The sequence below is a fragment of the Rhincodon typus genome, chromosome 2 (assembly GCF_021869965.1).
Source record: "Rhincodon typus isolate 14 chromosome 2, sRhiTyp1.1, whole genome shotgun sequence".
NCBI classification, from domain to species: domain Eukaryota; kingdom Metazoa; phylum Chordata; class Chondrichthyes; order Orectolobiformes; family Rhincodontidae; genus Rhincodon; species Rhincodon typus.
The window spans coordinates 61779009-61806500 of NC_063333.1; the positions used below are offsets into that span (position 1 = coordinate 61779009).

The 27492-nt window shown below is 39.5% G+C and overlaps 1 protein-coding gene across 1 annotated transcript in view; it reads right to left on the bottom strand.

The window, feature by feature from the left end:
* LOC109932581 (polycystic kidney disease protein 1-like 1) overlaps positions 1-27492 on the bottom strand; it is a 161792-nt gene that overhangs the window by 32112 nt on the left and 102188 nt on the right. Inside the window, exons 32-45 of the mRNA XM_048608159.1 lie at positions 25717-25820; positions 25109-25301; positions 23971-24109; positions 23779-23863; positions 21057-21242; positions 19250-19368; positions 18977-19087; positions 16289-16412; positions 14507-14590; positions 12574-12749; positions 9107-9341; positions 8527-8631; positions 4563-4703; positions 2152-2286 (exon numbers count right to left, since the gene is read on the bottom strand). Coding sequence (XP_048464116.1) covers positions 2152-2286; positions 4563-4703; positions 8527-8631; positions 9107-9341; positions 12574-12749; positions 14507-14590; positions 16289-16412; positions 18977-19087; positions 19250-19368; positions 21057-21242; positions 23779-23863; positions 23971-24109; positions 25109-25301; positions 25717-25820 — 1937 coding nt within the window. The remainder of the gene's footprint in view (positions 1-2151; positions 2287-4562; positions 4704-8526; positions 8632-9106; positions 9342-12573; positions 12750-14506; positions 14591-16288; positions 16413-18976; positions 19088-19249; positions 19369-21056; positions 21243-23778; positions 23864-23970; positions 24110-25108; positions 25302-25716; positions 25821-27492) is intronic.

Sequence of the window (27492 nt, forward strand, 5' to 3'; positions counted from 1 at the left end):
GCCAATAGCCGCTGAGGCACGCTGACAAAAGAAAACTGGGCAGGATCATGATTTATTTGCAGAGTACAAGGAGGCTGCAAGGTGATTTAGACACGTTGAGTGAGTGGACAAATACATGGCAGATGTAGTGCGATGTTAATAAATGTGAAGTTATATACTTTGGTGTGGAAGACTCATCAAAATGATACAAGGATGATGAGATGTTATTGTTACAAAGAAATGCACAACAAGGGGTTTTCATTAGAATAAGAATGCTTTTGGGTCTTCGTTGAATTTGGCAGCAAGAAAGACTTTTAGAGATTTACCAAAGTTTTATTGTAAATACATGGTATAGTCAGAACATCAGTTTCCACCTTTCAGATCCTTTTCCTGTCCAGAAACTAACACCTCACTGGGGAAGGAGTTTTTTTATATATCAACCTACTATGACACATCTCTAGAGCAGGTAGGATTTGACCCAGGTTTTCTGACATAGAGGTAAGGACGCTACCACTGCACCTCAAGTACCCTTCCACCATCCAAACTGGGGAAGAACTGAGCGAACTCCAATAAGCATCAATGAGTTCTGGAGCAGATGTGTTCAAGCCTTGAAGGAACCTGACAATTATCACTGAAACGAAGGGGCAAGTTTTCAAATATGAAATCATGCATGGATAGAAATTTGTATTGAGTATTACTGAATCCACTGCCAAAAATGCACAATGTCTGAGATGTGATTCTACTGAATATAAATTAATATCAGTTAGTTGCTTAGCCAATTGATCGCACATATTTGACCCTCCTACCAACACAACTTCTACTCCAAAATTTCTTATTCAGATTTATAGTCAATTGGATAAAGAAGAGGAGAATTTATTCTAGGGCGTAAAAGCTGAAAAAAAAAGTCTTAATTTACAATTCAAAGAAGAGTACAACAGGGAATACTAGGAGAAGCACCACACATACCAAAAAATGAGGTATCAACCTGGTGAAGCTACACAACAGGACGACTTGCGTGCCAACAGCATAAGCAGCAAATGACAGACAGAACTATGTGATCCCAAAACCAGCAGAACAGATCTTAGAGATAGGAAGAACTGCAGATGCTGGAGTCAGAGACAACACAGTGTAGAGCTGGAGGAACACAGCAGGCCAGGCAGCATCAGAGAAGCAGGAAAGTTGACATTTCGGGTTGGGACCCTTCCTCAGAAACAGATCTTAAACTCTGCAGTCTTGCCACGTCCAGTTATGAATTTTGGTGGACAAATAAACAACTCACTGGAGAAGGAGGGTCTGCAAATATCATCCAGAGTTCATTGTCCAAAGTGATGCTTGGTCCCCACCCTGCTGAATATCCAGGTACTGTCCAGATATTTTGTGAATGCATCCGATAACGTGCCTTTGAAGTGAGAGTCCTTGCTGGGTTCTTCCAGACTGACTGACTCCACTTTAATGGATATGGAATGTAAGTTACAGTCATACATATGTTCAGCCATCTTAGAATCTGTTGTCTTATGTCGCTAGACTGCTGTTTCAGTCTTTTAAAACTAAGCTGGTGGCTTTTAGATCCATAGATACATAATATCATCTTAACAAATGATCTTGGACATAAACATGGTTTTACAACAATCTGAATACATGTTAAAAACTTATACTCACCAGCTGTCTGATTTCAGAGCGACTAGGCTCTATCGAGTAGCACAAATCAGTTGGCGCAGGCAGAGCTGAAGACGTTCCATGATTTCAATACACACTGAGAGTAGGGACAGGAGCTTTAGGAAGAAAGGCTTCAGCACTGAAATCAGAAGCTGGAGCAGTAGGAGCAGATGGAAGTCCCTGGTCATGATAAGGGATACTGGGACTTGGGACTGTGAGAGCAAGAGGAAAGGAATCGACAGAAGAGGTCACTGCTGGTGGTGCACTGATCTCCAAGGTACAGGCGAAAAGAGCAGAAAATTCTTTGTGGGATTTGCAGGCCACAGAACAGGAGGAGCGTGGCAAACTAAGTTATCAAATTACTGTATGGTCCCTATTTTACAACCAGAGTTAAACAAAAAAAATGAAGTCAATGTGAAGGAGGGACTTACTAGCCTCATTAATTTTGCAGTACTTAAACAATAGTTTGAAGAAACCTGAATCAACATTTTGCAAAAGCAAAATAACTCTGCTTACCATTGGGAGCATCTGGCAGGAACAGGACAGTCGCAACATTGTTACACAAGGAGCGATCAACTTGTTAACACGTAGCAAACGAATGCTTTTTATTAACAGCAGGAACACAATCAAACCATGAAGGAAGCGTTTCATCTGACAGTGAAACAAACACGTTAGTTTTAAACATTCTGTGATCTGTGACATACAAGTTACAGTCTCTACAACACTGATCTAATGAATGTTACTCCTGGAGCTGGAGAAAGGGAGAGCAAGGGAAAGAGCAGCATGAGGATTGCTCCTGCTGCTGCCCTCAGCAATATGCAGATTCAAGCAGGATCTTCGATTAACACTTGGGAGCAGGAACCCTGCTGATCAAATATATTGTCCTGGAATACAGAGAACAATTAAATCACTGTACTGACACAGAGTCCAGTGAATTTAGCACAGTCCAGCAAATAAACACAGCATCTTATTGGTTAGTGCAGTTCAAGTACTGATCTCATAAATGCGGAATTCACTTGAAAGTCCGGAACAGTGTATGTAATGTTATCGCCTTCAAAACAATTCCACCTCACTAGCCTCCACATTCAAATAATCATCTTCTGCTACTTCTGCCACCTCCAGCAGGATCCCACCACCAAACGTATCTTCCTCTCCCTTCTACTGTCAGCATTGCACTAGGATTGTTCCCTCAGGGACACCCTGGTGCACTCCTCCCTTACTCCTAACACTCCTTCACTCCCCCATGGCATGTGGTGGTACTGGATGGCCCTTTACAGCCTCAGGACACAACAGTGAGTTCAACAACTTTAGAGTATGATCACTGTTCTCTATTTCGATCACACACCTCACCTCCACTTGCTCCTCCTCCTCCTCTGTCAACAGCATAGAAACAATTATGTTTCAGTTCCCTTCAGCTCTCAAGTAAAGTCTCTAAATGTTAATTCTCTTTCTCTCTCCACAGAGGCTGCTAGGCCTTCTGAATTTCCCCAGCACTTCCTGTTTTTATTTCAGGTCTCCAGCATCTGCGCTAATTTCATATATTTCAATCTTGAGAGAATTCAAAAGAATTTCATGTGGGATTTCAACAGCTATTAGAGTTAGCTGGATTCAAACTTTTGGCCTAGAGTATGCTGACTCACTACATTATTTTGTATTCGCCGTTTTTCTTTACTTGTCTTCTTAGGCACTGACTATCGTGTCATTTTACTTCTCACAGCAAACGGAATGGTTTCTGCCTGAGAACTAACCAATTTCATCCAGAACAGTTGAGTTAGTGGAGACTGAGTGGCTATTGTTCCTGCTATCCAAATCTTTGAAAGAAAATACTGTAAAGTATTCAGGTGACTGCTTTATTTCTTTAAAATATTGTTGTTGCTGCACTTCATCTTCGTGTATTTGTCTCTCTAATAATATGCACTTTTCACACATTGCTATATTCTACTTAAAAATCTTACATGTAGTATCATAGGAATAGGAGTTGGCCATTCAGCCTCTTGAGCCTGTCCTACCAGTTTACAATGATCATGGCTGATCTGTGGCCTAAATCCGCATAACTGCCTTTGGTCCATATCCCTTAATACCTTACAAAAATCTTTGTTAAACAATCTTAAATTTGAAACTAACAACTGACCTAGCATCAAGTGAAGCATATGCTGGAAATCTAAAAAAAAGATTTGCTGCAAATATTCAAGCAGTCAGACAGGAGACAAAGGGAGTTAACATTTCAAATTGATAATTAAATGTTAAAGATGGAAGAGGTATGGTTACAAAGAATGGACTATATTTGCAGTGCACTGGGGAGAGGGGTGTGTTGAAGATCAAGGGGGAAGGTTCACTGTACAGTGTCTTTCACCATGCCACAGTTTTCTTTGTTATTTACCTGCCTCTCTTTAAAAGATGCTTAAACACCATTTAACAACCCCGAAGAACGGTCACTGGATCCCAAAGATTAACTGTTTTCCCTGCACAGATGCTGACAGACCTGCTGAATTTCACCAGCAATTTTTCTTTTTGTTATATGAGTCTCTTCTAGTTCTGACAAAAGTTCATTGACCTGAACCTTTAATTTTGTCTCTCTCTCCAATGATTATGTCTAGCCTGCTTAGAGGGTACTTCTTCAGTCTTGAATTTTATTTTCACAGACAACAACACACACTTTCAGCTGCACATAGTTAAAAAATTGGATGCCGTTGTGCGTGGAGTTTTCTAACTATATTTACCTTCTGCAAATGGAAAGTGATGTGGAATGTGTTCATTGAACATCTTTCCAACTGTAATACAGTTGACTGTTCATATGTCAATGTAATTATGTAAATGGTTCCAAAATGTATGATGGTTGCATAGCATCATTACACAAACTCTGGAAAACAACTCTCTGCACTTATCTTTCCCTCAACAAAGCCCCTCTGATCGTTTCCTGTTCTCACCTGCATCCATGCAGAAATAAAGCTCATATCTACAAAGGCTTTGAAATATCCACTGTGAAGATGGTCAATAATATCCACAGCCAAGATGAAGTAAAATACGTAATACACGTAATAGAAGAGACTGACCATGACAAGTCCAATCTGAAGAAGAACAGGAGACACAGAGTGAAAACTGTATACGTCACACACAATTATAAACTACGCAGTTTTACTTATGGATTATATTTAAATCCAGTAACAGTTGAAGTCTGCAGAAAACTGAAAAACAACTGGTACACATAATCTAACCAATAAAATTAACAAAATTTCTGGTTAACCATTTCACATAGTAAGAGTTTAGAAACAGTACTGACTGTCAGTGTACCTCACTTAAGTACATTGATCACTCAATGAAATTCAGAGTTTGTTGTGGCTTAAACATCAGTTCCTTCAAATACTGTTTTGCACAAACTGAATGCAAAGAAAGACTTGCTTTTATATCACACCATTTACGATTTCAAGATTTCTAAAGGAGATTTACAGACAATTGAATACTTTGGAAGCATTGTCAATATTGTAACATAGAAAATGTGGAACCAGTTTGAGCATAGCAAGGTCTCACAAACAGCAAGTTAGTAATGACTAGGTCATTTGTGTGTCTTTAGAGATGATGGTTGAGGGATATGGAAGAATTTCAACGCTGTTTTTTCAAATAGTGCCACGTGATCTTTTCTATCCACTTGAGAGAACAGAAGCATTCCCTCAGTCCAGCGTGAACTTCCAACCTGGATTGTTATGCATGCTTTTAGACTTTTCTGAAGTGAAACTTGAACCCTCAACTTGCTAAATCTGCAAAGAATCCCTCAACCCACAACTAATTATTGTGACAGAATTCTGAATTTTTATATTCCTTCATGGGATTGATATCACTGGCAATGCCAGTATATTTTTGTCCATCCTTAATTTTCCTCAGGAAGACAGTGCTGAATTGCTACAGTCTATCTGCTACGGGTACATCTAGGGAGTTTCAGGATCCTGATCTATTGAAGTGAATTATAATTTCCAATAAGGATATTGTGTGCCTTGAAGAGGATCGAATAGCTGTTGGAGGCTCCAATCCATCAGCTAATCCCATCTTTCTCAGCAGTAGATGTTATAAGTTTTCAAGACACTGTCAAAGAAGACTTGGTGAATCACTGCGATGCATCTTGTAGATTGTGCAGAGTGCTGCTCTACTGACCAATGAGTTGCTGATGAAGTGGGCTGTTTTCTGCTGCTTGGTGTCGATTCTTTGTTTTTGGAGCAAGTAGAGAGAATTGCATCACACTCCTAACTTGTACCTTTGTAGCTAGTGGTTTACTATAGCTTAGGGAGAAAGAGGTGATCTACTCATTGCAAAATTCCTTGCCTCGCACTTGGGCGATTCGGCAATTGTAATTGAATATCAAGGGGAAAATGGTTAGTTTTTCTCTTGCAATGGTTATTGGTTGGTACTCGAGTGAATTTCCTCAGTTTCTGTGCAGAAACTACAGGCTACCAAGTATGAACATATATGGGAGTTAGGAGAAGAAGGCAATTTGGCCTCTTGAGCCATTCTACCCTTCAATAAGGTGACCTGATTGCAACCTTAATCCTACATTGGCATTCCACACCATTATTAAATGGCACCAATCACCACAATGGGATTTGAACCCAGGTGCCCAGAACATTCCCTGGCATTTGAATTAATAGCCTAACAATAATATCATTAGGCCAGCCATAAATGACCCATTAATGCCTCCCCTCTGTTTTCTGTTAACACCACAATCTTCTATCCATGCTAATATGTTTCCCCTACACCACAGACTTTTGTACTCTCTGTAACCTTTGATACGGCGCCTTATCCAAAGCATCCTAGAAATCTAAGTGCAGTAATTCAACCTGTTCCCCTTTATTCATAGCACACGTGACTCCTTACTTATTCAAGAATGTCAATAAATTGGTGGAACAGAATCTCCCTTCCACAATGTCATGTTGACTGTCCTGATTACCTTGAACTTTTCTGACTGCCCTGCCATAACATCTTTAGTCATGTCTTCTAGAACATAGAACATAGAACTGTACAGCACAGTACAGGCCCTTCGGCCCACAATGTTGTGCTGAACTTTTACCCTAAACCTAAGTTCTATCTAACCTCCACCCCTACCTTATACTATCATCCATATGCCTATCTAATAGCCGCTTAAATGCCCCTAATGAGGCCGACTCCACTACCCTCTCCGGCAATGCATTCCACGCCCCCACCGCTCTTTGAGTAAAGAACCTACCTCTGATGTCTCCCCTGTATCTACCTCCACTCACTTTAAATCTATGCCCCTCGTAATAGCTACTTCCACCCTAAGAAAAAGTCTCTGGCTATCCACTCTATCTATACCTCTGATGATTTTATACACTCTATCAAGTCACCTCTCATCCTTCGGAGATAGTAGGAACTGCCAATGCTGGAGAACCTGAGATAACAAGGTGTAGAACTATGTTCATCACACCGTACGCCTTCTTAACAACTCTATCCACCTGGTTCTAATGTGGTTCAGATTTTAAGCTAACCAATCTCTAGCTTTCTGCTTGCTATCTCCCTCCTTTTTTTGAATAAAGGAGTTACATTTCTATTTTCCAATCTATTGGAACCTTCCTCAAATTTCAGGAATTTTGGAAAATTAGGAGAAACGCATCAAGTGTCTCATGAGCCACTTTCTCGGACCCAACATCTTAAATCCATCAGGAAGCAGGGACTGGTCAGCCCCCAGCTCCAACAATATGCTCAGAAAAAATGACCAAAGGTAAAGTCACCAAAGGGCTGTTCTCTCTTTAGATATAGATGACTGGTGCTTGTTTAACCTGAGGGTCATCACATCTCAGGCGAGGTGGGAGGTTGAGAAGGAAAGTTCATCACGGTAACCTTAGCCAGGGCAGAAATTAAACCCACACTGTTAACATCACTCTGCATCTGAAAACAGCCATCCAACCAACTGGGCTATTCGACAGTCCCCACCCCGACCAAGTTAATTCAATATATGCACTGACTTCCATTTCCTGATTAATAATTATTTTTGAGATATTATTTGCATCTTCTGCAGAAAGACCAATGTAAAATAAACGTTCAACTCATTCATCATCTCTTAATTTTCCTTTATTAATCCTCCAGACTCATTTTCTATAGGACAGCACCCACTATGTTAATTATTTTCTCTTTAAAATAGTTTGCAAAACTCCTACATTTTTTTAATTCATATTTCTAGCTAGCTTTCTCTCAGTCAATGTTTCCTCTAATTAACCTTTCAGTTGTTCTTTGCTGATCTTTATATCCGGTCCTGCAGTTTCTTGCTAAACCTGAAACATCACGGAGGATTTTTTATTTACTTGCTGCAATGACAAGAAAGTGTTTTGCAATTCCCTTCCCACTTCTTATTTTCTCACATAATTGAAACTTGCACTGTTTGTATCCCATAGTTTTCCGGTCATCCCTGTCTGAGGCTGCTTCTCCAGAGCATCAAATCTCCGCCAAGCTACGGAATTTCCACCCAGAGTGCGTAGCAGAGTTTTGATTGCTATAAGTGACAAATGCAACAATAAAGGAGAGAAATGGAATTTGAAACTGAATTTCACTGTGAAAATTTGAATTGTTAATGCTCTAAGCGCATTTATGCTGATAATAAAAGGCTCATCAAGCAGACAATAAGCACTCAACAACCTATTCTTGTCACTCTTTTTAAACATAAGGCAGCTTCACGAATTGTCAAACTATCGTAGCATTTCATGCATGAGATGTCACCACGACAAAAGGCAAAGCTTTTGTATCTATTTTGGTCCTCAACCGTCAGACAGTTATTTTCTGGGTTCCTTTTCATTTATTGTCAATATTCCCTACCTGCTGCACAACCAGTGGGTGTTGAGGGAAAGCTCAATTTAATTTGATCAAAACAATTTACTATAATAAGCTTCTGACCTCCAACCAGTTCCAAGGCTCCTGCCAGTAACTCAGTAGGCCTCTCTGAGTCATCTTGCACACCTGGAAGTACAGGTGAAGTAGAATAAGGGCCAGGAACAAAAGCTGCAAAGCACAACAACAGTAGCATAAATGTAAAATGCAAGTGCAAGGTACAAACACTTAAAATCAGATGTAATCATTCCTCCATTATTTTCAAAGGCTTTGTTTATGTTATGCAACTAATAGGTTAATGAAATTTGTATCCTAGATGGTTAGCTAATTTCATTATTTGATGAGGTTGTAACTGAATTCAAAATTATAGGCTGGGCACTCAGTTCTTCACTTGTACATATGGGTCCTGAGTCCAGAACTGCACAATAGTTCTTCAGCAATGTGTAATTTCATTGAGAGAAGCTGTAAGGTTGTTTTATATCAAATGTAAAAAGGACTTCAAAAAGTAGACACAGTATAACAAAACTGAAAAAAATGTCTTTGGCTGTTCAAAATGATTTCATTTATATTCTGTCGGTAGCTTGTCACCTTAAAGCAATTTAAAGAAAAACAGCCAATATTTTAACCCATGACCTGGAATTCTCACCTCAAAAGCCATAATGAAATAATCCACAACAGAGTTCTTCTGGTAAATGCTGACTGACTCTATACGAGCTGATGGAAGCACACCCCCTAATGGTGGAAACTCTGCCAGCAGAGACACAGTGGTGAAGAGGTTGGTTGGAGGATTGTAGAGAGTGAACTCAACCATCACTGCTCTTGTGTTCTGATTAATCCACCCGGTTTCCTTCAGTGTTAGTAATGTTGCATAAGTCTTGTCCCTAAAATTTTGAAGCAGGGAGTAAATTAAATACTAGTTCAGTCTGTACTACTGAAGATATGAATAATGCTTACATAGATTATGCTGAAATGGTTTCAGCTAAAATTGTCCTTCATACAGGAAAATTAATTATTCCATTAATCTGCTATTGTATTATCCATACAACAACTATATCATTGTGACTCTCAATGTTTCTACTTCTGCAACATTTCAGAAAAGTTAGTATTCCCTATCTATTCTTTTCTTTTAGTGTAACTACTCTCAATGATAGATCATCTTCAAGCTTTAATCTCATTTTTCAATACACATAGAAAAGGTTACTCTCAATGGTAATCTTCGACTTTTCTGATTATTCCACTCTCTGTCTCTATTCCTGGCCTATTCCTGTTCCAATGTTCCTACGTCACAATTCAGTAAAGGCACATGGAAGAAACTAATCAACAGGTTATAAAAATCAAATCTCCCAAAGCAAAGAAAAGAAATATTATTCTTCCCAGGAAAATATTTTATTGAGAAGTACAGCCAATCAATGATAAAGATTGAAGTACATCGAACATAGAACAGTACAGCACAGTACAGGCCCTTCGGCCCACAATGTTGTGCTGACCTATTATCCTACTCTAAGATCAAACTACCCTGCATACCCTACATTTTACTATCATTCATGTGTCCATCCAAGAGTAACTTAAGTGTCCCTAATGTATCTGACTCTATTACCACCGCCGGCAGCGCATTCCACGCACCCACCACTCTCTCTGTACCCTTGCACAATTCTCAAATGACAGAGCACTTCAGGTTTATTCCAAGTTTAGAAAATTCCAAGGCGCCAGATCTTGCCCCCATCAGAGACAAAGTCAGCGGTGAGCCAGCAGACAAGGAAGCAGCTGCTCCTGCAGGCACAACATGCTGTGGGCCAGCTAGAAAGATCAAGAGTTGGACACTGCCCTTCAGCAGGGACAAAGTCCTACCCTCTGCACTTGCTACCAGTCTGATTCACCAGCAGAGCAAAGGCTCAGAAATGGGCACAGCCAGGACTGCAGGCAGACCCATGCTGGATGCCCGCATGAACCCCAGATCCAGCTTTGCCAGGGCAACAGAGTGGGGAATGGGGAGCATTTGCCTACATTAGGTAAGGGTTTGGGGGTGTGGGTTTTGAAATATACATGGGTACAAAGGAAAAAGGATGGGGAACTTGGGATAATCTTCTTGAGGGTGACCCTGGTTGCCCATGCCAACTATTTCATGGGCAAGTCTACATTTAAGTCAATTGAACTTTCAATAAGTTGAAATCATCTGAATTATGTCTTTAAACATGTTGTGGGCTGCTGATTTTTTTGAAATTGTGGGGTAGGATCAGTGCAAATGTGGTGGGCTGGGAGCTCAACCTATGCCCCCATGTTGAAACACACCGAGCATGGGCATGTAACACCCAGCCCCAAGTGTCTGATGTTCTGTTCATTCTAGATCACAATTTGCGTATTTCTCTCCACAATGCCATCGAAGATATGAACAACAAACTGTATTATAGTCTAATGTTTCATAAGAAGCATGACAGTAATTAGGGACAAATCACTTCGTTCATGTCGAGCACTGATAATTAATAAGTGACAATACCTCTCTCTCTATTTCAGGTGTTAACAGTAAACAATCACATGGATGTGTCTGAACCTCACCATGTTGAAATGAGATATGAACGGTGAAAGCATGCAATTTCTTATTCTCAGGACATCACTGAATTCCAAATGTACTGACAGAAAGCAGTAATCTGTCTTCATCATTTCTAGTAGAATCTGGTATGAAGAGTGACAAACTGTCATGCTCCATCTCAGATACCAGGAGTAAAAGGCAACACTCTCATCTTCCACATCAGGAGTTAACAACAAACACAACAAATCCTCAGGCTTGACATCAAAGTTATTCCTAAGCAGATGCATGCAAAAGGAAATCTCAAATTCAATGATAATTGCATAGGATTCCCATAGTTCCACATGATATATGATCAGTCTTATTGACAACCTCTTGAAATAGCCATCTGCTCATGGTGTTAGCTTGATGCTGAGATAGGATGCATATACATTATCCTCCTTGATTATTGTTACCCTTAACAAGTCATCACATGCTGTATATCACGCAAACACATGAAAGAGCCCACAGCCACCATATCTGCCTTTGAGAAGTGCCCAGTCTACCTTAGATCACCCTGGAAGGGGAGCTGCTTCAAAATGTTGAGCAACAGGTGAAGCTACCTGCCTCTTGTGGCAACTTTGCAGTAAATACACAAATGGTATTCCCCACTACCAGATGCTTCTGTCAAACCAAAAAGATGTTTCGCTCACCGTAACATTAAGAAATGTGGTATATGACTTTCAGTGCCAGTGTGATGTCAGATATGTAGGCCACATGTCCCAGTAACTGGCAAACCATATCAAACAACATGCCCTTTTAACTGAGTGCAGCAGGTATCGTACCAACTTTGCTTAACCAGCCATACTTGCAAACCTCAGAACACCATATCCAACATTACGCTAATGGACAGCATTTACTAAATAATCATGACTTTGTTAGGAAGTACACTGGAAGCCACTTTAAGATTATCAGTCAGGTTCGTAGTATCACTAATTTGTTGTATCCGTCTCCACTGCCTCTTCTGGCAACACATTCCAAGCACTTACCACCTTCTGTTTAAAAAACATGCCTCCTACATCTCCTTTAAACTTACCTCTTTTAACCTTAAACTTATGTCCCTTAATAATTGATGTTTCTACCCTAGGGAAAAGACTTTCACCATTCATTCTATCCACACCTCTCATAATTTTGTAAACTTCTATCAGGTTGCCCTCATTCTTTGGCATTCAAGTGAAAACAAACCAGTTTTGTCCAATCTCTCCTCATAGCTAATACTGTCCCAACTGGGCAACATCCTGGGAAGCTGTTCCTGTATCTGTCTCTAAAGCCTCTACATCCTCCTGATAGTGTGGTGACCAGAACTGTACACAATAAGTTCATTTCACATTTGTGCCAAATATGACCTTTTTGGAGAGGGAGCAGAAATTTTAAAAACCATTCTATAATACAGCATGTATAGTTCTGGCTTTCATTCAAAAGGCAAAATAACAAGAACTAATGTGAATCTTACCTTGCTTTACTTTGTTGTAAAAAATGCTTTTCTTGAAAATGTTAACAAGGATTAAAATGTCGGTATATTAAACAATGAGAGGATCTGAATATCTTACCATGTTCTACTGAGGTTAACCACAGATCCTGTTCCTCTGTAGCAATTAAATTGGCCACACTGGCTGGACTGCTCAATTTCTACATGCTTCGTTGTATTTGAATGAGCTGGATTGTGGATCATAGTAGTGTACGGAAATTTACAATGCTGGATAAATCCTGACAATACTTCTGGAATCTAAAAATACAGAGATGAGGTAAAAAAAAACACCTAAACCACAGTGTAGTTCTCAGCTTTCCAGATCAGAAAAATATCAAGCTGAAGAGTAGAAATACTGTAAGTTAGTGGGTCTGAGTTGGAGTTTATGGTCCAGGGAGAAGGAGAAATAGTTTGGACGTGGTCTCCATTTCTGATCGCTGTTCTGTAACACTGTTTGAAATACATGTACAGATGTAAAATGGGGGAAGACAGAATCAGGGAAGGGAGTGGCATTGTCAGATAATCCAGGTTGTTGCTCTGGTGACAGGCACATTCCCACCATGGCAGTTAGCAGAATGTAAATTTATTTAACAAATCAGCAATTGAAAGACAGTTACAGTAATTGTAAAACTCACACTAGGCTCTTATGGTGCAGTGACATCGTCTTGGATCTCTGGGTGAAAAACCTGGGTTAATTCCTGCCTGTTTCAGAGGCATGTCAATGACATGTCCCAACAGATTGATTAAAATAACTATACATCTCTAAGAGGCTCTTTGGTACAGCCCACCTCTGAGCCAGGAGGCCTGGGGTCAATCCTGTCTGATCCAGAACCAGAGGTCTGTCATAGTATATCTGAACAGGTCAATTAAGCAAACAAAAAGAATAAAATTCCATCGTTCATTAATGTCCCTTAGCGAAGGAAATCTGCTGTCCTTTCATGGTCGAGCCTACACCTGACTTCAGACCCACAAGAGTATGGTTGACTCTTAAATGCCCTCCACAATGGCCTAACAACACACCATACTGTGCCAATCACAACAGAAACATCAAGCAATTAGGGAATGACAATAAATGCTGTCCACAACCTATAAAAGTGTAAGGAAACAAAGGTTCAGATGCATAACAAAATATCTCAGGTGTGTGTATTTGTCACATGCATGAGGATTCAGACTGTATTTTCAAGTGGTGAAAATTAGTAAACTATGAAAAGTGTGTGTGTGTGTGTGTGTGTGTGTGTGTGTGTGTGTGTACGCAAGTGGTCCAGCATCACATGATCTGCAGCTTACACTTCTTGCTAGATAGCAGGATGAGGGACTGTTTGGTTGACCAGTGGACTTTGGGACCCGGAAACTGCTGACCCTGACTGGCTGAAAGTTTCAGGCAATCCAGACTGCCAGGGTCAAGGAGTGTGATAGGGCGAGATATTCACTGTTCCCCACAGTGTTAATGGGCTGAGTGGCAGCAGATCAGGTGAATTATCTTGCTATCGCGGTGGCATGTTCATTGCCACCCGTTACACTTGGGACCACACTTAGAAAGATTATGGGAAACTTTTGCCCAAAGATTTTTTGTAGTTTGATCACTGTGAAAAGATTGAAATGTAACTGATGGCTAACCTTACTGTTGATAACACCTAGAGATTCTCTTGACTTAATGCTAGATTTAAACTGCTGCAAGGAAAAGAAAATGCCATGCAACTGAGGTCATTAGGTCATTGTGGGCAGCTTCAAGATCACTGGAAATGCTTTTCCTTAATCATTGACTGAAAAATCCAAACCAGTCAGTTACGTGATGAGGAACCCAGAGATTAGACTTTATACAGGACATCTATTTTTCTTGTGCATTGAGCAGAGTGACAATTGCATAATTTTTTAAGCATTTGTATTTATTTTACTATCATTTTGTGATGATTAAGTTTAGGGCAGAACTGTTTGTGTTCTATTCTGGCTTTTTTAGAAGCCATTAGCGCTCAATAGAGTCATCTTGAAACGAACGATGGAATGAAACCACTTACATTACAGCTGGAGTTATTGGTGACTTGGATTTTCCTGAGAGTTGGAGTGCCAATCAAATAGCATTTTCCTTGAAGAGGACCAGCCTACAAATTGTAATTGAAACTGCAATTAGCAAAAGAACAAGGATCAAGAGTGGGCCACTCAGCCCTTAGAACCTGCCATTCAATAAGATCATGACTGATCTGCTTTTAACCTCAACTCTACATACCCTCGATAATCTTTCACCCCCTGACCAATCAAGAATCTAACTACCTCCACTTAAAAATATTTACAGGTTCTGTATCTACTGCCTTTTGAGGAAGGGAATTCCAAAGTCTCACCACCCTCAGAGAGAAATAAAAATCTTCATTTCTGGAAACACCTTTTCATATCCAACTGGTCAAGTCTCACCAGGATCTTTTATGTTTCAATTAAATCATATTTGACTTTTATAAAGGGTTAAGGCCTAGCCTGTCTGGCCTTTCCTCATAAGACAACCTGCTCAGTTAAGATATTAGTCTCGTAAATTTTCTCTGAACTGCTTCCAATCAATTAACATTACTCTGGACTCAGTCTGACCAATTCTCTATATAATTAAAGCATAACCTCCCTACTCTTTCATTCAATTCCTCTCGCAATAAACCATTACATTCAATTAGCTGATAATTATTTTCCAACAAAGACTGTATGACACAATAAATGACAGAAATCATGTTTATTGAACAATGCAGCATCACTCCTGTATGATACAATTGCACTGAAAATGGTTAATCTGGAGAAGATGGTTACTCATGCTGGAGTATGGTTCCACGTACTACAAGGTAGTTCACAGGGACATAGAGTGCTAGAATGTACAGTACAGGGAAAAGGCCCTTTGGCCCATCACATCTGCACCTGTCAAAACCAACCACTCAACTATTCTAACTCCATTTTCCAGCACTTGATCCATAGCCTCGTATATCTTGACACTGGAAGTGCATATCTAAATACTTCTTAAAAGTTACAAGAGTTTCTGCCTCTACCAGCAGTGAATTCCAATTTCCCACCACCCTCTGGATGAGAACATCTCACATCCCCTCTAAACCTCACATCTCCTCTAAACCTTCTGCCCTTTACCTCAAATGTGTGCCCCCTGGTCATTGAAGCCTCCATCAAGGGGAAAGTTTCTTCCTGTCTGCCCTTTCAATGCCCTTCAAAATTTTATACATCTCCATCATATATTTCCTCTCAATTTCCTCTGCTCTAAAGAAAACAACCCCCGCCTGTCCAATCTCTCTTCAGAAATGAAATACTCCAGTCCAGGCAACATCCTCTCTGTAGCCTCTCTCCTAAAATGTGGATTCCAGAGCTGCATTAAAAGTTGAACAGGCTACTCAGCTATAGGAGAAAAATCATAGATAAGTATTATTCCATTTGTACTCAATACACACTTATTCACACAAACAAATATTCTTGCCTAATCAGCAAAAGTACCTAAGCTTATTTTTCAATTTAATTGTAATGGGATTCTAAAGTCAATTGCAAATCCAAGTGTTAATATTATTGCGGTCAAATATATTCCAGAACTTACCTAATCGGCATCTGGATTGCAGCTAAGAAGGTAGGACCTCTGTACAGTGTTACTACATTTGTTTCAGTTTTTTTCAAAGTCCCAATTGAGCCAATTTGAAATGAAGAAAACAACTAAATTTACATGAAAGGACTGACTCTGCAGCAGGAAACATGTTCTACCACGAGAAATGGTTTAATCAGAAAAGCTGAAGTCAAGTTATTGCATGTTATTGATTGTGTGTATGAGTTACCTGGCTTTTTGCTGCAGCATTGTTGTACCATGTATCCCCGTACAGACCATGTAACAAGGCACCGAAGCTCCAATTCCACCAGTCATCAGTTGTTTTGATATTGATGAAAGGGTGTTTCTGATTCCTAAATATGAAATCAATGTTAATTATAAGACAAATTGGCAAACATAAACGTCTTTTTGAATTAATATTTCCTTAGAAAAGATTTTTTTTTGCTTGACTGTAAATGAATGTGTGTAAATACATGGTGCAGGAATGTGATCTCCTGACTCCCAAAGCCTCTCCATGAATCACCAGAAGGCACAAGTCAGGAAGGTGATGGAATGTTTTCCACTTGCCTGGACCAGAGGTTCCACACTATCCAGCATTCCCCTTGATTGGCATGTCACCCCTAGCTTTAACATGTACTCCCCACTCCCACTACTGAAGCATTATGACTGCAGTATGCAGCACCTTGGTCGTGGTTTTTTTCAAGCAGCATTTTCCAAACTCAGGAGCTACGCTACGTGGAAGAACAAGGCCAACAGATGCACAGGAATGCCATCACCTCAAACTTTCCCTCCATGTTGTGCACCATTCTTGCTTGAGCATTTCTCACTGCGCCTTCATTACCGCTAGGTTTGAAATCAAAATCCAGAGAGTCCATCCCTAATAGCGCTATCTTATGAAGAAAGGTTGAAGAAGTTTAGCCTATGTCAATTGGAATTCAGAAGAATGAGAAGTGATCTCAATGAAGCGTATAAGATCTTGAGGAGATAAGAGAGGGCAGATATTTCCTCTTGTGATGTGGTGGTGCAGAGGGAGCATTGACAATGAGAGGTATCGCTTTTAAGAAAGAGATGGGAGACTTCTTTTTCTCTTAAAGAGTCGTCAGAGTGTGGCATTTTCATCTCCAGAAGATGTTGGAGGTTGAGTATTTAAGATGTATTTAAGGCTGAGTCATATAGGTTTTTGACAGACCTCCAAGTGGGTCAAGGGTTATGGGGAGCAGAGACACAACCAGATCAGCCATGATCTTACAAAATGTTAGAACAGGCTTGAAAGACCAAGTGGCCAAGTACTGCTGCTATGTTCCTATATTCCTAACAGCACTGTGGGAATACCTCTGCCAAATATACAGTGGTGGTTTAAGGCTCACCACCTTCTTCAGCTTAAAGAGGATTCGGAAATAAATAGGGGTGGCCAGCAATATATAAAGAGTAGCAACTAATTTCAAAATGAAAGGTTCAGTATGACCCTTTCAACAACAGAAAATTTCAAGAAATTTAACAGTTAAGTTTTTTATTGGAAACGTCTTTTGTGAACATTTTAAAATCCAGCGCTATGAAAAAAGTCATTAAAAACTCATTACATGATACAACAAAGTTTCAGTTGTTTACCAGACAAGCAAAAACTAGATGAACTGAGTTATTCATCTCATCAATGTTGTGAACCTTGCCTTGCACAAGTGCCTGCCATGTTTTCCTTCCGAATTTATTTGAATACACTTCATTGTTTACGAAGCTCATAGAAGTATATGACAGAAAGGAAGAGACAATATACAAGTCCTTTTTATTGCATTTCTCTAAGCCTCTGATAACAAAAGGTCCATTTACATGTGTAATTCTACAGTGTGGGGGAGAAAATAGCTTACATTGCACCACTGCATAGAAACTGGTTCCCTAGAACCAGGCAGCACTGTCTGTCCCTCGAAAAGCAATCAAACAAAATCTTCTCTCTCAGTGACTTAAATAGGCAGCTCCTAGAAATATGTCCTGTATCAATGAATCTACAGAGAAGGCAATTCTTGTGTGAATGAAAATAGACTGAAAATAATTTGGATATCATTAAAATGTTCTACCCAAGACTGCAAGAAATTACAGCAAGTTGTGAACGCAGCCCAGTCCATCATAAAAACCAGCCTTCCTTCCACTGACTCCTTCCATACTTCCAGCTGCTTCAGGAAATCAGCCAACATGGTCAAAGCCCCCTCCTACCCCGGTTATACTCTCTTCCACCCTCTTCCATCGGGCAGAATGTATAAAAGTTTGATAACAAGTACCAACAGATTTAAGAACAGCTTCTTCCCCATCATTATCAGATTAACGAACAGACCTCTTATATATTAGAGTTGATCTTTCTCTGCACCTTCGCTGTAGCTGTAACACTATATTCTCCATTCGATTCTATTACCCTGATGTACTTTTGTAAGGTATGATTTGTTCGGTTAGTATGCAATACAATACTTTTCACTGTATCTTGGCAAATGTGACAATAATAAATTAAAATCAAATCAAAATAGAGCAGCAGTTTTGGTACTGGATTTTGACCATACAAAGTTTTGAAACTGAACTAAGAGAAACAAATACTCTGCAGGTCAAGCAGCAGCTGTGGAGAGAAATGCTGTTAACCTTTCAGGGCAAGATGTACATCGATCTATGAGCTAATGCCAGGAGAAAAATTACAACTAAATTACAATTAAAACTGTCAGTTTGTCATAAAAAAAACTCTTGGGAATGCCAATTCCTTATGAAAAGATCATTGGCCTGAAATGAAACCATTACACAGATACTACCTGAGTGCTGGGTTTTGGTTTTATTTTAGGTTCACAATTTCCACAGTATTTTGCTTTTAAGTCAGAAATATCTAATTTTTTAGGCTTACTTACATTTTACAATAAAACCACAAAAACAAACTGGATTTCCTAACCTTGTAAACTCCACCCGAATAGCTTGGTTGAGGTAATATTCATCTTTGGAAAATTTGCCAAATGTTATCAACAGCAGAAGAATCAGCATGACAATTAAAAGCACAAACTCTCTGCAACAGGGAAAGAAATGATGTTTTGAAAAAGTGTAACTTCAGCATTACATAACTACAGCAAAAAGACCACCCAAGAGGGAAAAATAAACAGTAACTCCAGGTACTTAAGCAAATAAGATTTTAATTAATGGACCAAAATTTAAAGAAAGGATGAAATACTGTAGTGTCTGCTGAATGACGCTTTCTTTTCTCATACGGTCTCTGGCTTCTTTAAGTTGTGTAAGAGTCGGTGGTCGAGCTAATCGTAAATAGCGAGCCCTTTGGCGAGCAGCAACAATCTACATGGTAGAAATACACAAACTATTACTAAACGACTAACAAAGACTAATTTGAAAAAAAAATTCAAAAAATTCAAATTTATTTCAGCATTTTGTAAATGAACGTAGCCCATTTCTATGTGCAACAAAGCACCAAACACAACTCACTCTGAGTTTTTTGTTTGTGGGGTTGTGTTTCAGAATCTGCCTGCACGGGGTGGGGGTGGGTTGGCAATTGAGGCAGGCAATGTGCTAATGTGGGGCTTCCCTCTCATTTCCCTGATGGTAGTCTTTCACCAAGTGGGTCCAGGCTGCTAGCTGAACATTAAACAGGGTATCCAGCATTCTGCATGATTGATATCTGGTGCTGCCCGCCTCCAGTTCTTCTTGGCAGCCTGCCCCTTACACAGAAGTTACTCCGATTAAAAGAAATGTGTTGCTGTTCACCATCACTGTTGCTGCTGGACTCTCAAACTCACTTCAGCATGTCTGTGATCTGCTTTATCGCATTTACCCTGTTTCTATAATTGTCAGAATCAGCTATTTATCCTTACAAGTTCAAGTGGCACTGAGGTGGGGTCATAAGTTTGGTGCAGAGGGACATACCCTGTCCCTCATCCATCATCCTCCACTTCTTCTTGGAGGCTCAAAGACAGCAGGAATAGCAGATTGCTAGGATTATGGGCAGAGATATGGTGGTTTGTAAATGGTCACATATCAGCTGCACATTCATAAAATAGTCACTCTTGTAGTTCCTGTACCTCTCCTGGTTGATACAGGAGACCCACAGGGCCACGTGAGTGCAATGGATGGCTCCATGCACTAGACTTCCTGGCAAAGCTACATGCCTGCTCATCCTGCTTCTCTTTGGTGAGAAATAACACAACGTAAACATTTCTCCTTGCACATATTGCCTCCATGATCTCCTGGATGAATAACGGATGATATTCTGAATGATGCTGGATATATCACCAATCAGTTGCACAGAAGTTTAAAGTGACTGTGAACATTATGGCTGCTTGCTGCACCATCCTTACACTGGTGCTTCATTGCTCAGTTCTGTTGCAGATCGAGAGGCACGACAGCTACAACCCCCAGACCGCTTTCAGATTAAATCCTTTGATCACCCTTAATGTATGTTCTAGTTCACCAGACTTCCAGATTAAAAAAAATCACAGGACTTCCATAAACTTCCCCACAGCAGAATTAAGTCTACAGTACCTCATTTACAAATTGAATGTCTAGCTCTTTAGTTAGTATTCTTTGAGGAAATTCATGTAAATGAAAAACTGTTCAGCTGTGAATGATCAGCAGAACTGAACTGTCTTAAAGACAGAGGGGTCTTGTGGTGCAGTGATAGTGTCCCTTCCTCTGAGCCAGGAGGCCTAGGTTCAAGTCCTATCTAATTTGGAGATGTGTATTAGCAGCAACTAGATTTCCTTTTTTTCTCATGATTGTTTCATGGGAGCAACACCACCCCAATAATTTACCCAAATAGTATTCTTCAACATTGATGGGCTACTTACCATACAAGTTAAGCCTGACCCCATTTTCACTTGGCATCCATAGTCCACCCTAATCAACAAGGGTCATTAGGTAGTAAGCAGGAGCCAATCCTTCCAAATGTTATATTTTTGAAACAGACCAGAGTTCATTTTGATGAGGAATACAAGAGAAATTAGTAAAGCAAAGTAATTAATGAGTGTTACCCTGTCAAGATCCATAGGAGAATTGTATATATTGTAATTAATATCAGTGGGGTTTCTCTCAGGAAGGATACCAGCTTCTGAATTCCATTGCTTGCAGGTTTCCAATGAAGAATTTGAATCAACAATGTTGTAAATATCGTTGCAATCCTTATTTTTCAATGCGACAACAGCTGCAGTGCAGAAAATCTGAAAAGGAATTTGAGCAGTGAGAGAAACCTTCCTAAAATGGTCAATTTAAACCTGTCTGAAGAGAAACTAATTCAAGTAATTATCATGAGTACTCAATCTTCGCAAATACTTAGAAGAGCAAAAAGAATGTAATGCTACTTTTCTGCCACTAGATGTAGCTAATGATCATCATAAACATAATTTTGAATGTGAAAAGTTTGCCTGTTGTGGGACTGATTACTGTATGAAGTTAAAATGATAGGATAATGGGTCCATCATTTTGGGATTCCCTCTTTATTATTGCTTTACTCATTAAGTAAATTGACGTCACAGAACACTGAATGTTCAACAGTCTGAAAATAACAATTAGCTAGGAACCATAGAAGATTGTCTGATTGGAAGCAGGAATCTATAAAAAGGAAACAGACAAACTAAGTGGAAAAACTATGTTCAATAGATATTAATGGCTGAGAAAAAGACAAGTCAGAAAATGAATGGTGAGAAGGTAAGTGTTAAGAGGATCGATGAATCAAAATGACAATGTACAGAAAACAGTAAAACCTGGTGCACAGTTACAGACAGTCAAAAAGCTAAAGAAACGTTGGTCCTTATCTTAGAGAAGTTGGAGTCTAGGTGACAACATGATGTATTTGTTGTAAAGTGCACTAAACATATTCCATCTGGAGTACTGTTCTCAATCTTGCACACCAATACTCAAAGATATACCAGTCTTGAAGGGATTCAGCATAAATTCATTTGATTAAATTATTGAGGATGCACGAACATGTCTTACAGTTCCTTGAGTTTTGAGGTTGAAAGGAGATCTAATTAAGAGGTTTAAAATCAATACGAGAGAATTCATGGGGTAGAAAAAGAGGAATATCTTTTCGTGGAGAGATTCAAGAAAAGAGACCTCACTTTAAAATTAAATTTCAGGACTGAACGTAAAATGAGAAAGAATGTCTTCTTTCAACAAATAATGGAAGTGTTTCACTCTCTATCCCAGAAAGGCCGTAGATATTGTATCAGTTAAAACAGTTAAGACAAAGGTTGGTAGATGTTGTTGAGTAAGAATATCAAGGAACATTTCTCAGTTTTGTAAATAGAATTGAGATAAAGATCTGCTGTTATCTGATTGAATGACCAGACATACTTGAGGGTCAAATGGGAAGCTGGTTCTAATGGATAGTTAAAGCTTGGTTGGTCAGATGGCTAAAGCATGGTGCAGAATGGTGCATGGGTTTAATCCCCATACTGACTGTGTCGTCCATGGAGGGCTGCCTCCTTGCCTTGACCCACACTTGGTCTGGATCGGTGACCCACAAAGTCTCGAATGGACCCTCACCAACAGAGAAATGCCTGTCGTCCCTTTTGAACTATGGCTAATTAGCAGTTAATTATCATAGAAATGACCTCAAAATGGTTTCATATTGATCAGTCGGAGAATGTAGCATTACAATGGTTTTATCACAGAGATTAATTAAAAAAAGCCATCATGTTAAAACCTGCCCCAGCATTAAAAACCTTTGTGAAGATCACACTGTTTTTCTATTCTACTGTCCATTTGATTGTGGATTGAAATGGAGAAAGGAGTGCTTTAAAACTAAAGAGTGTCAAAGGAATTGCTGCTCTTCTGAAAGCCAAATTACTGAAACATGTTCCGAGTCATGTTTACACTACTGCATTGTTCAAGCAGTTGGGCAAGGTGTGTGTAGACGGGCTGGACCTAGGGCTGTATACAGACTGAGACTCAGCAGGTAACAAGTTGCTGATTGCCTTATGGAGTTGTGACCAGTTGTAAATGACAAAAGCCATCAGCGTGACAATTAGCTGATTGGCTGCTAGGGAACTCAACAGCTGGTGGGTATGCCTGATAGTGGCAGAAGCACTCTGACTGCGGCAAGAGGCAATTGCTGTGTCTTTCTCTCCAGTAAAATCCCTAAAGGCTGGAGGAAAACGCATTGATTTGTCCTCACCAATCGCTGTAAGCTGTGACATTTAAACAGTAAGAAAGAGACGGCAGTTAGTGTACCACTCACCTGTGCTTCCTGTAAGTGAAAAGAACTTCAGAAGAGAGACTGAAGAACAGAAAACCCTGGCAAGCAAATGGATCATCTCAGCAAACCCAGCGGACTAGGGCCATTGAACTGCTGGCCCATTTATTTCTCTCTGCCCATATCACATTTTTTTTGTATTTGTGTGCGCGTGTACGAGTTAGGGAGCTGACAGGAGCTTTAGGACTTTAACTAGTAGCATCATATATGGACAGTTCAGAGTTGTTTACCTTTAGTTAGAACCTATTTAATTGTAAAGAATAGTCGTTCATGTTGAAAACCTGCTCCATGTTTTTTGTTCAGACAAGTAAATTGGGACTTTGAGTACTTTGATAAAAATTTTTAACCTTTGTGACAACTCTAGAAATATGGGGGCTTGATTTCCAGTAAGCCACTCCAGTGAATTATAACACCTGAATGACCTGTACCTATCCTGTGTTTCTTCCTTTGGAGACTAAGTAAAGCCTTTGTCACACAGAAATGTCTCTCACATTACTTACTGCAATAGGTTGGATGATAAAGATGCAATACAGGAGTGAGAAGAACAGTGAATGTAACCACAGTACCGATTTAGTTGGTCCAAATCTGTCATTTACAATAAAAAAGGCACAGTATTTAATCATTTTTGTTTCAAACGAATGAAGATTTCAAAAAATCCAAAAACTTGGCTTATGAATTGCAATCATTCTTACCGTAGTCCTAACAGGACTGTTGTCAATATGCACACAAAAGCAATTAAAAGGCAGATCACCCAGGCAAGATAATTGCACCATGTTGGGAGAAAATATCTGGCTCTATTCATCACGGTCTGATCAAACAAACTGCTGTGTTCTAGAGATATTAAACAGATTTTTCAAAGATTACTGTCAGAGGTGTTTTATTTAATTCCTGATAGTTCAGGTATAGGAAATTGAAACAGATCTCGTACATCTAAAGGATGAGTTCTGAGTTAATGCTACACAATGAGAGTCAAGTGCCAGGGTCACTATTTTCCAATAGGTGGATAAAAGCAAATCAGGGGGTGCCAGCTGCTTTCAATCATCTAAGAAGATGAATTGAAGAATGACTGGGAGCAATTCAGTTTGGTCCAAACTCTCATACAGTGAGTTCTGTATGGTGCAGGGAGACAATGAGCACTGTAGTAAAACAAATAATATTTTCTTGTTGCTGAAATCAAGAGAGAACCTCAATAACAGAACATGTTTATACAAGATCCCTGTCAAATTAACAATAAAAAGTCAATTTGTGGTGATAATTAAAAGTCTTACATGGACAATATGTGGAATACTGTAACAACTTTAACATTAACTGCTTCAAAATCCTGGAACTTCCTTCCTCTTAGCACTGTGACATACCCACACTCTCCTGCACTGCAGCAACTCAAGAAGATAGCTCACCACCACCTTCTCAAGGGCAACTGGCATGGGCAATAAATATCAGCCCAGCAAGTGATGGCACCATCCAGTGAACACATTTTAATTTTTTTTATTCATTCATGGGATATGGGTGTTGCCGGCAAGGTCAGCATTTACTGCCCATCATAATTACCCACAGGGCAGTTAACAGTTCACCACACTGATGTGGGTCTGGAGTCACATGTAGGCCAAACCAGGTAAAGATGGCAGATAGTGAACCAGATGGGTTTTTCAAAATTGATAGATTTATTTTTAGTATAGTGAATTCAAATTCCACTGTCTGCCATGACAGGATTTGAGACCGCGTCCCCAGAACATTACCTGTGGCCTCTAGATTAAGAATTCAGCGATAATACCACTAGGCTATTGCCTCACCACTATACTGCCAGTTCAATTATTCCATTATTTTTCCTACCTGATGAATAATCTGATTGCAAGTCACTTGTACTGTGTTTGGAATCCTTTGGCACTCGTTTGGCATTTTCCTGTGAGCTGCAGTCCTCAAATCCACTTGAACTGCCCTCAGACAAGCAATTTCTGTCCTTGTTGCTTCTTTCACTGTAGCGCCCTGAGTGAACACTGGGAGATTGTGACTCCAGTAAACCACGCTGAGGAAATGCAATCATAAAGAATTGGTATAACAATTCTCATCATTGTATTCCTATTCTTACATTACCACAGCGTTCTCTATCTCTGTAAGTTCCTGCTGTCGAACAAGCTTTCTACATCCATTCAATTCTGGTATTTAGCACATCTTTGATTTTCAAAACCCTATCATCGACTGACTAGGCCAATGCAAGGAATTCCTTGAAATTTTATTCCCAGTCTTTTCTTTGGCTCGTTTCTTTTGAAAATCCAACTTCTCTGTTCACCTGTACTGATATTTCATTATGTCACTGGTTTGCAAATTTTTGCATTGTAAGAGTCACATGGGGGTTCCACAGCAATGGCTCTACATAAATTCAAGTTGTTGTTCTGTCGTTCATTATCTGGAATCATTTTTATCTCTAATATAATGCTTACCTCATATTTTTTCCTCCACACTTTCTGTGCCCATTGCTGAAGATTCTGCCAAGATAGGTAGGATTCAAATGCACTGTCCGAAGTCAGAACAGCATCCCGATGTGCTGCAGTATTATTTTAATGACAGAAAGTAATTTAAACTATCCAGAGTGACAATGTTCATTGTATATTGTTGTAATTTCATTTTTGCATAGGCTACATGTTTCCCACCCTCCATATGAAGAACGCTCAAGGTCACTTGCTACAAGGTGTACAATGAAAAGGATACAGAAGTTATTCATTCATCAACTTATCTTTCATTCTAGATGGCTACAGTCTCTGATTTGCATATTATCAAAAATATTTGAGCAACAGGTGAAGTTAACATCTTTACACTGCTGGTATACAACAGCTTCAAGAGTGATACTAACAAAATGTAAGACATCAGAGCAGAAGCTATTTGGCCCATTGACTATACACCACCATTAAGCAAGATCATGGATGATCTGATAATCTTCAACTCCGCTTTTCTGCCTTTTCTCTATAATCCTTGATTCCCTCACTAAGTAAAAATCTGGCTATCTCAGCCTTGAATATACTTAATGACCCAGCCTTGACTGCCCTCTGCACTACCCTCAGAGAAGAAATTTCTTAGTGTGAGAATATGCTCTCTGGTCTGAGGGTCAAGAAGAAACAATCCTTATGCATCTACCTGGTCAAATCCCCTAAGAATCTTGTATGCTTCAATAAGCTCGCCTCTCACTTTACTATATTACAATCTATTCAGCCTTTCCTCATAATACAGTCCCTCAATACTGGCATCAGCCCAGTGAACTTTCTGTGGACTGCCTCCAACGCTAGGATGTCTTTGCTTAGATAAGGGACCAAAACTGTTCATAGTACTCCAGCTGTGGTCTGACTTGAACCTTGCACAGGTTTAGCAAAACCTCCCTTTAAAATAATAGTCACTAATCCATTTTCCCTCCCTGCTAACGTGTTGAACTTGGATGCTACCTTTCTCTGATTCATTTATGAGGAACCCTAAATCTCTCTTTACTGTTATTTTTACAATGTTTCCCCATGAATTAATATTCACTTCACATTTTTGCACATTACATTCCATCTGCCAAGTTTTGATTTGTTCGCTCAATCTGTCTTACTAATAGACCGTTCGCATCTTCCTCCTTACTTCCCTATTTTGTATCATTCCCAACTGATGAGAGTACATCAATTTCCCTCGTCCAAATAATTAATACATATTGTAAATAATCGGGTTCAGGGCAACTATTAGCCTTTAGTCCCACGAGCTTTCCGAGTACGTTTTATCTAGTTTGAGTTGCTGTGTATACCTACTCTCCCTGTTTAGCCCATTGATTACTTAGTATTTTTGGAATATGATTACTATTCTCTACTGTGAAGACTGACACAATGTATTTATTCAACACCTCTGCCATTTCCAGGTTCTTCATTATCATTTCCCAAGTCTTGATCTCTAAGGAGCACATTGTTCACATTGACCTCTCTCTTCCTTTTTATATATCTAAAGAGGCTCTTACTGTCTGTTTTGATATTACCTGCTAGCTTGCACTCAAACTTTCTTTTCTCCCTCAATTATTTCATTGGTTATCTTTGTTGACTTTTAAAACTTTCACAATCCTCTGTTTTGTCACCAACCTTTGACATATTTCTGATTTACTTTTAATTTCATACTATCTTTAATTTTGTTGGTTAATCATGCTTGGCTTGTCCCTTTTCTAGAATAATTATTTTTCCCTGGGGTATGTCACTGTTGCGAAC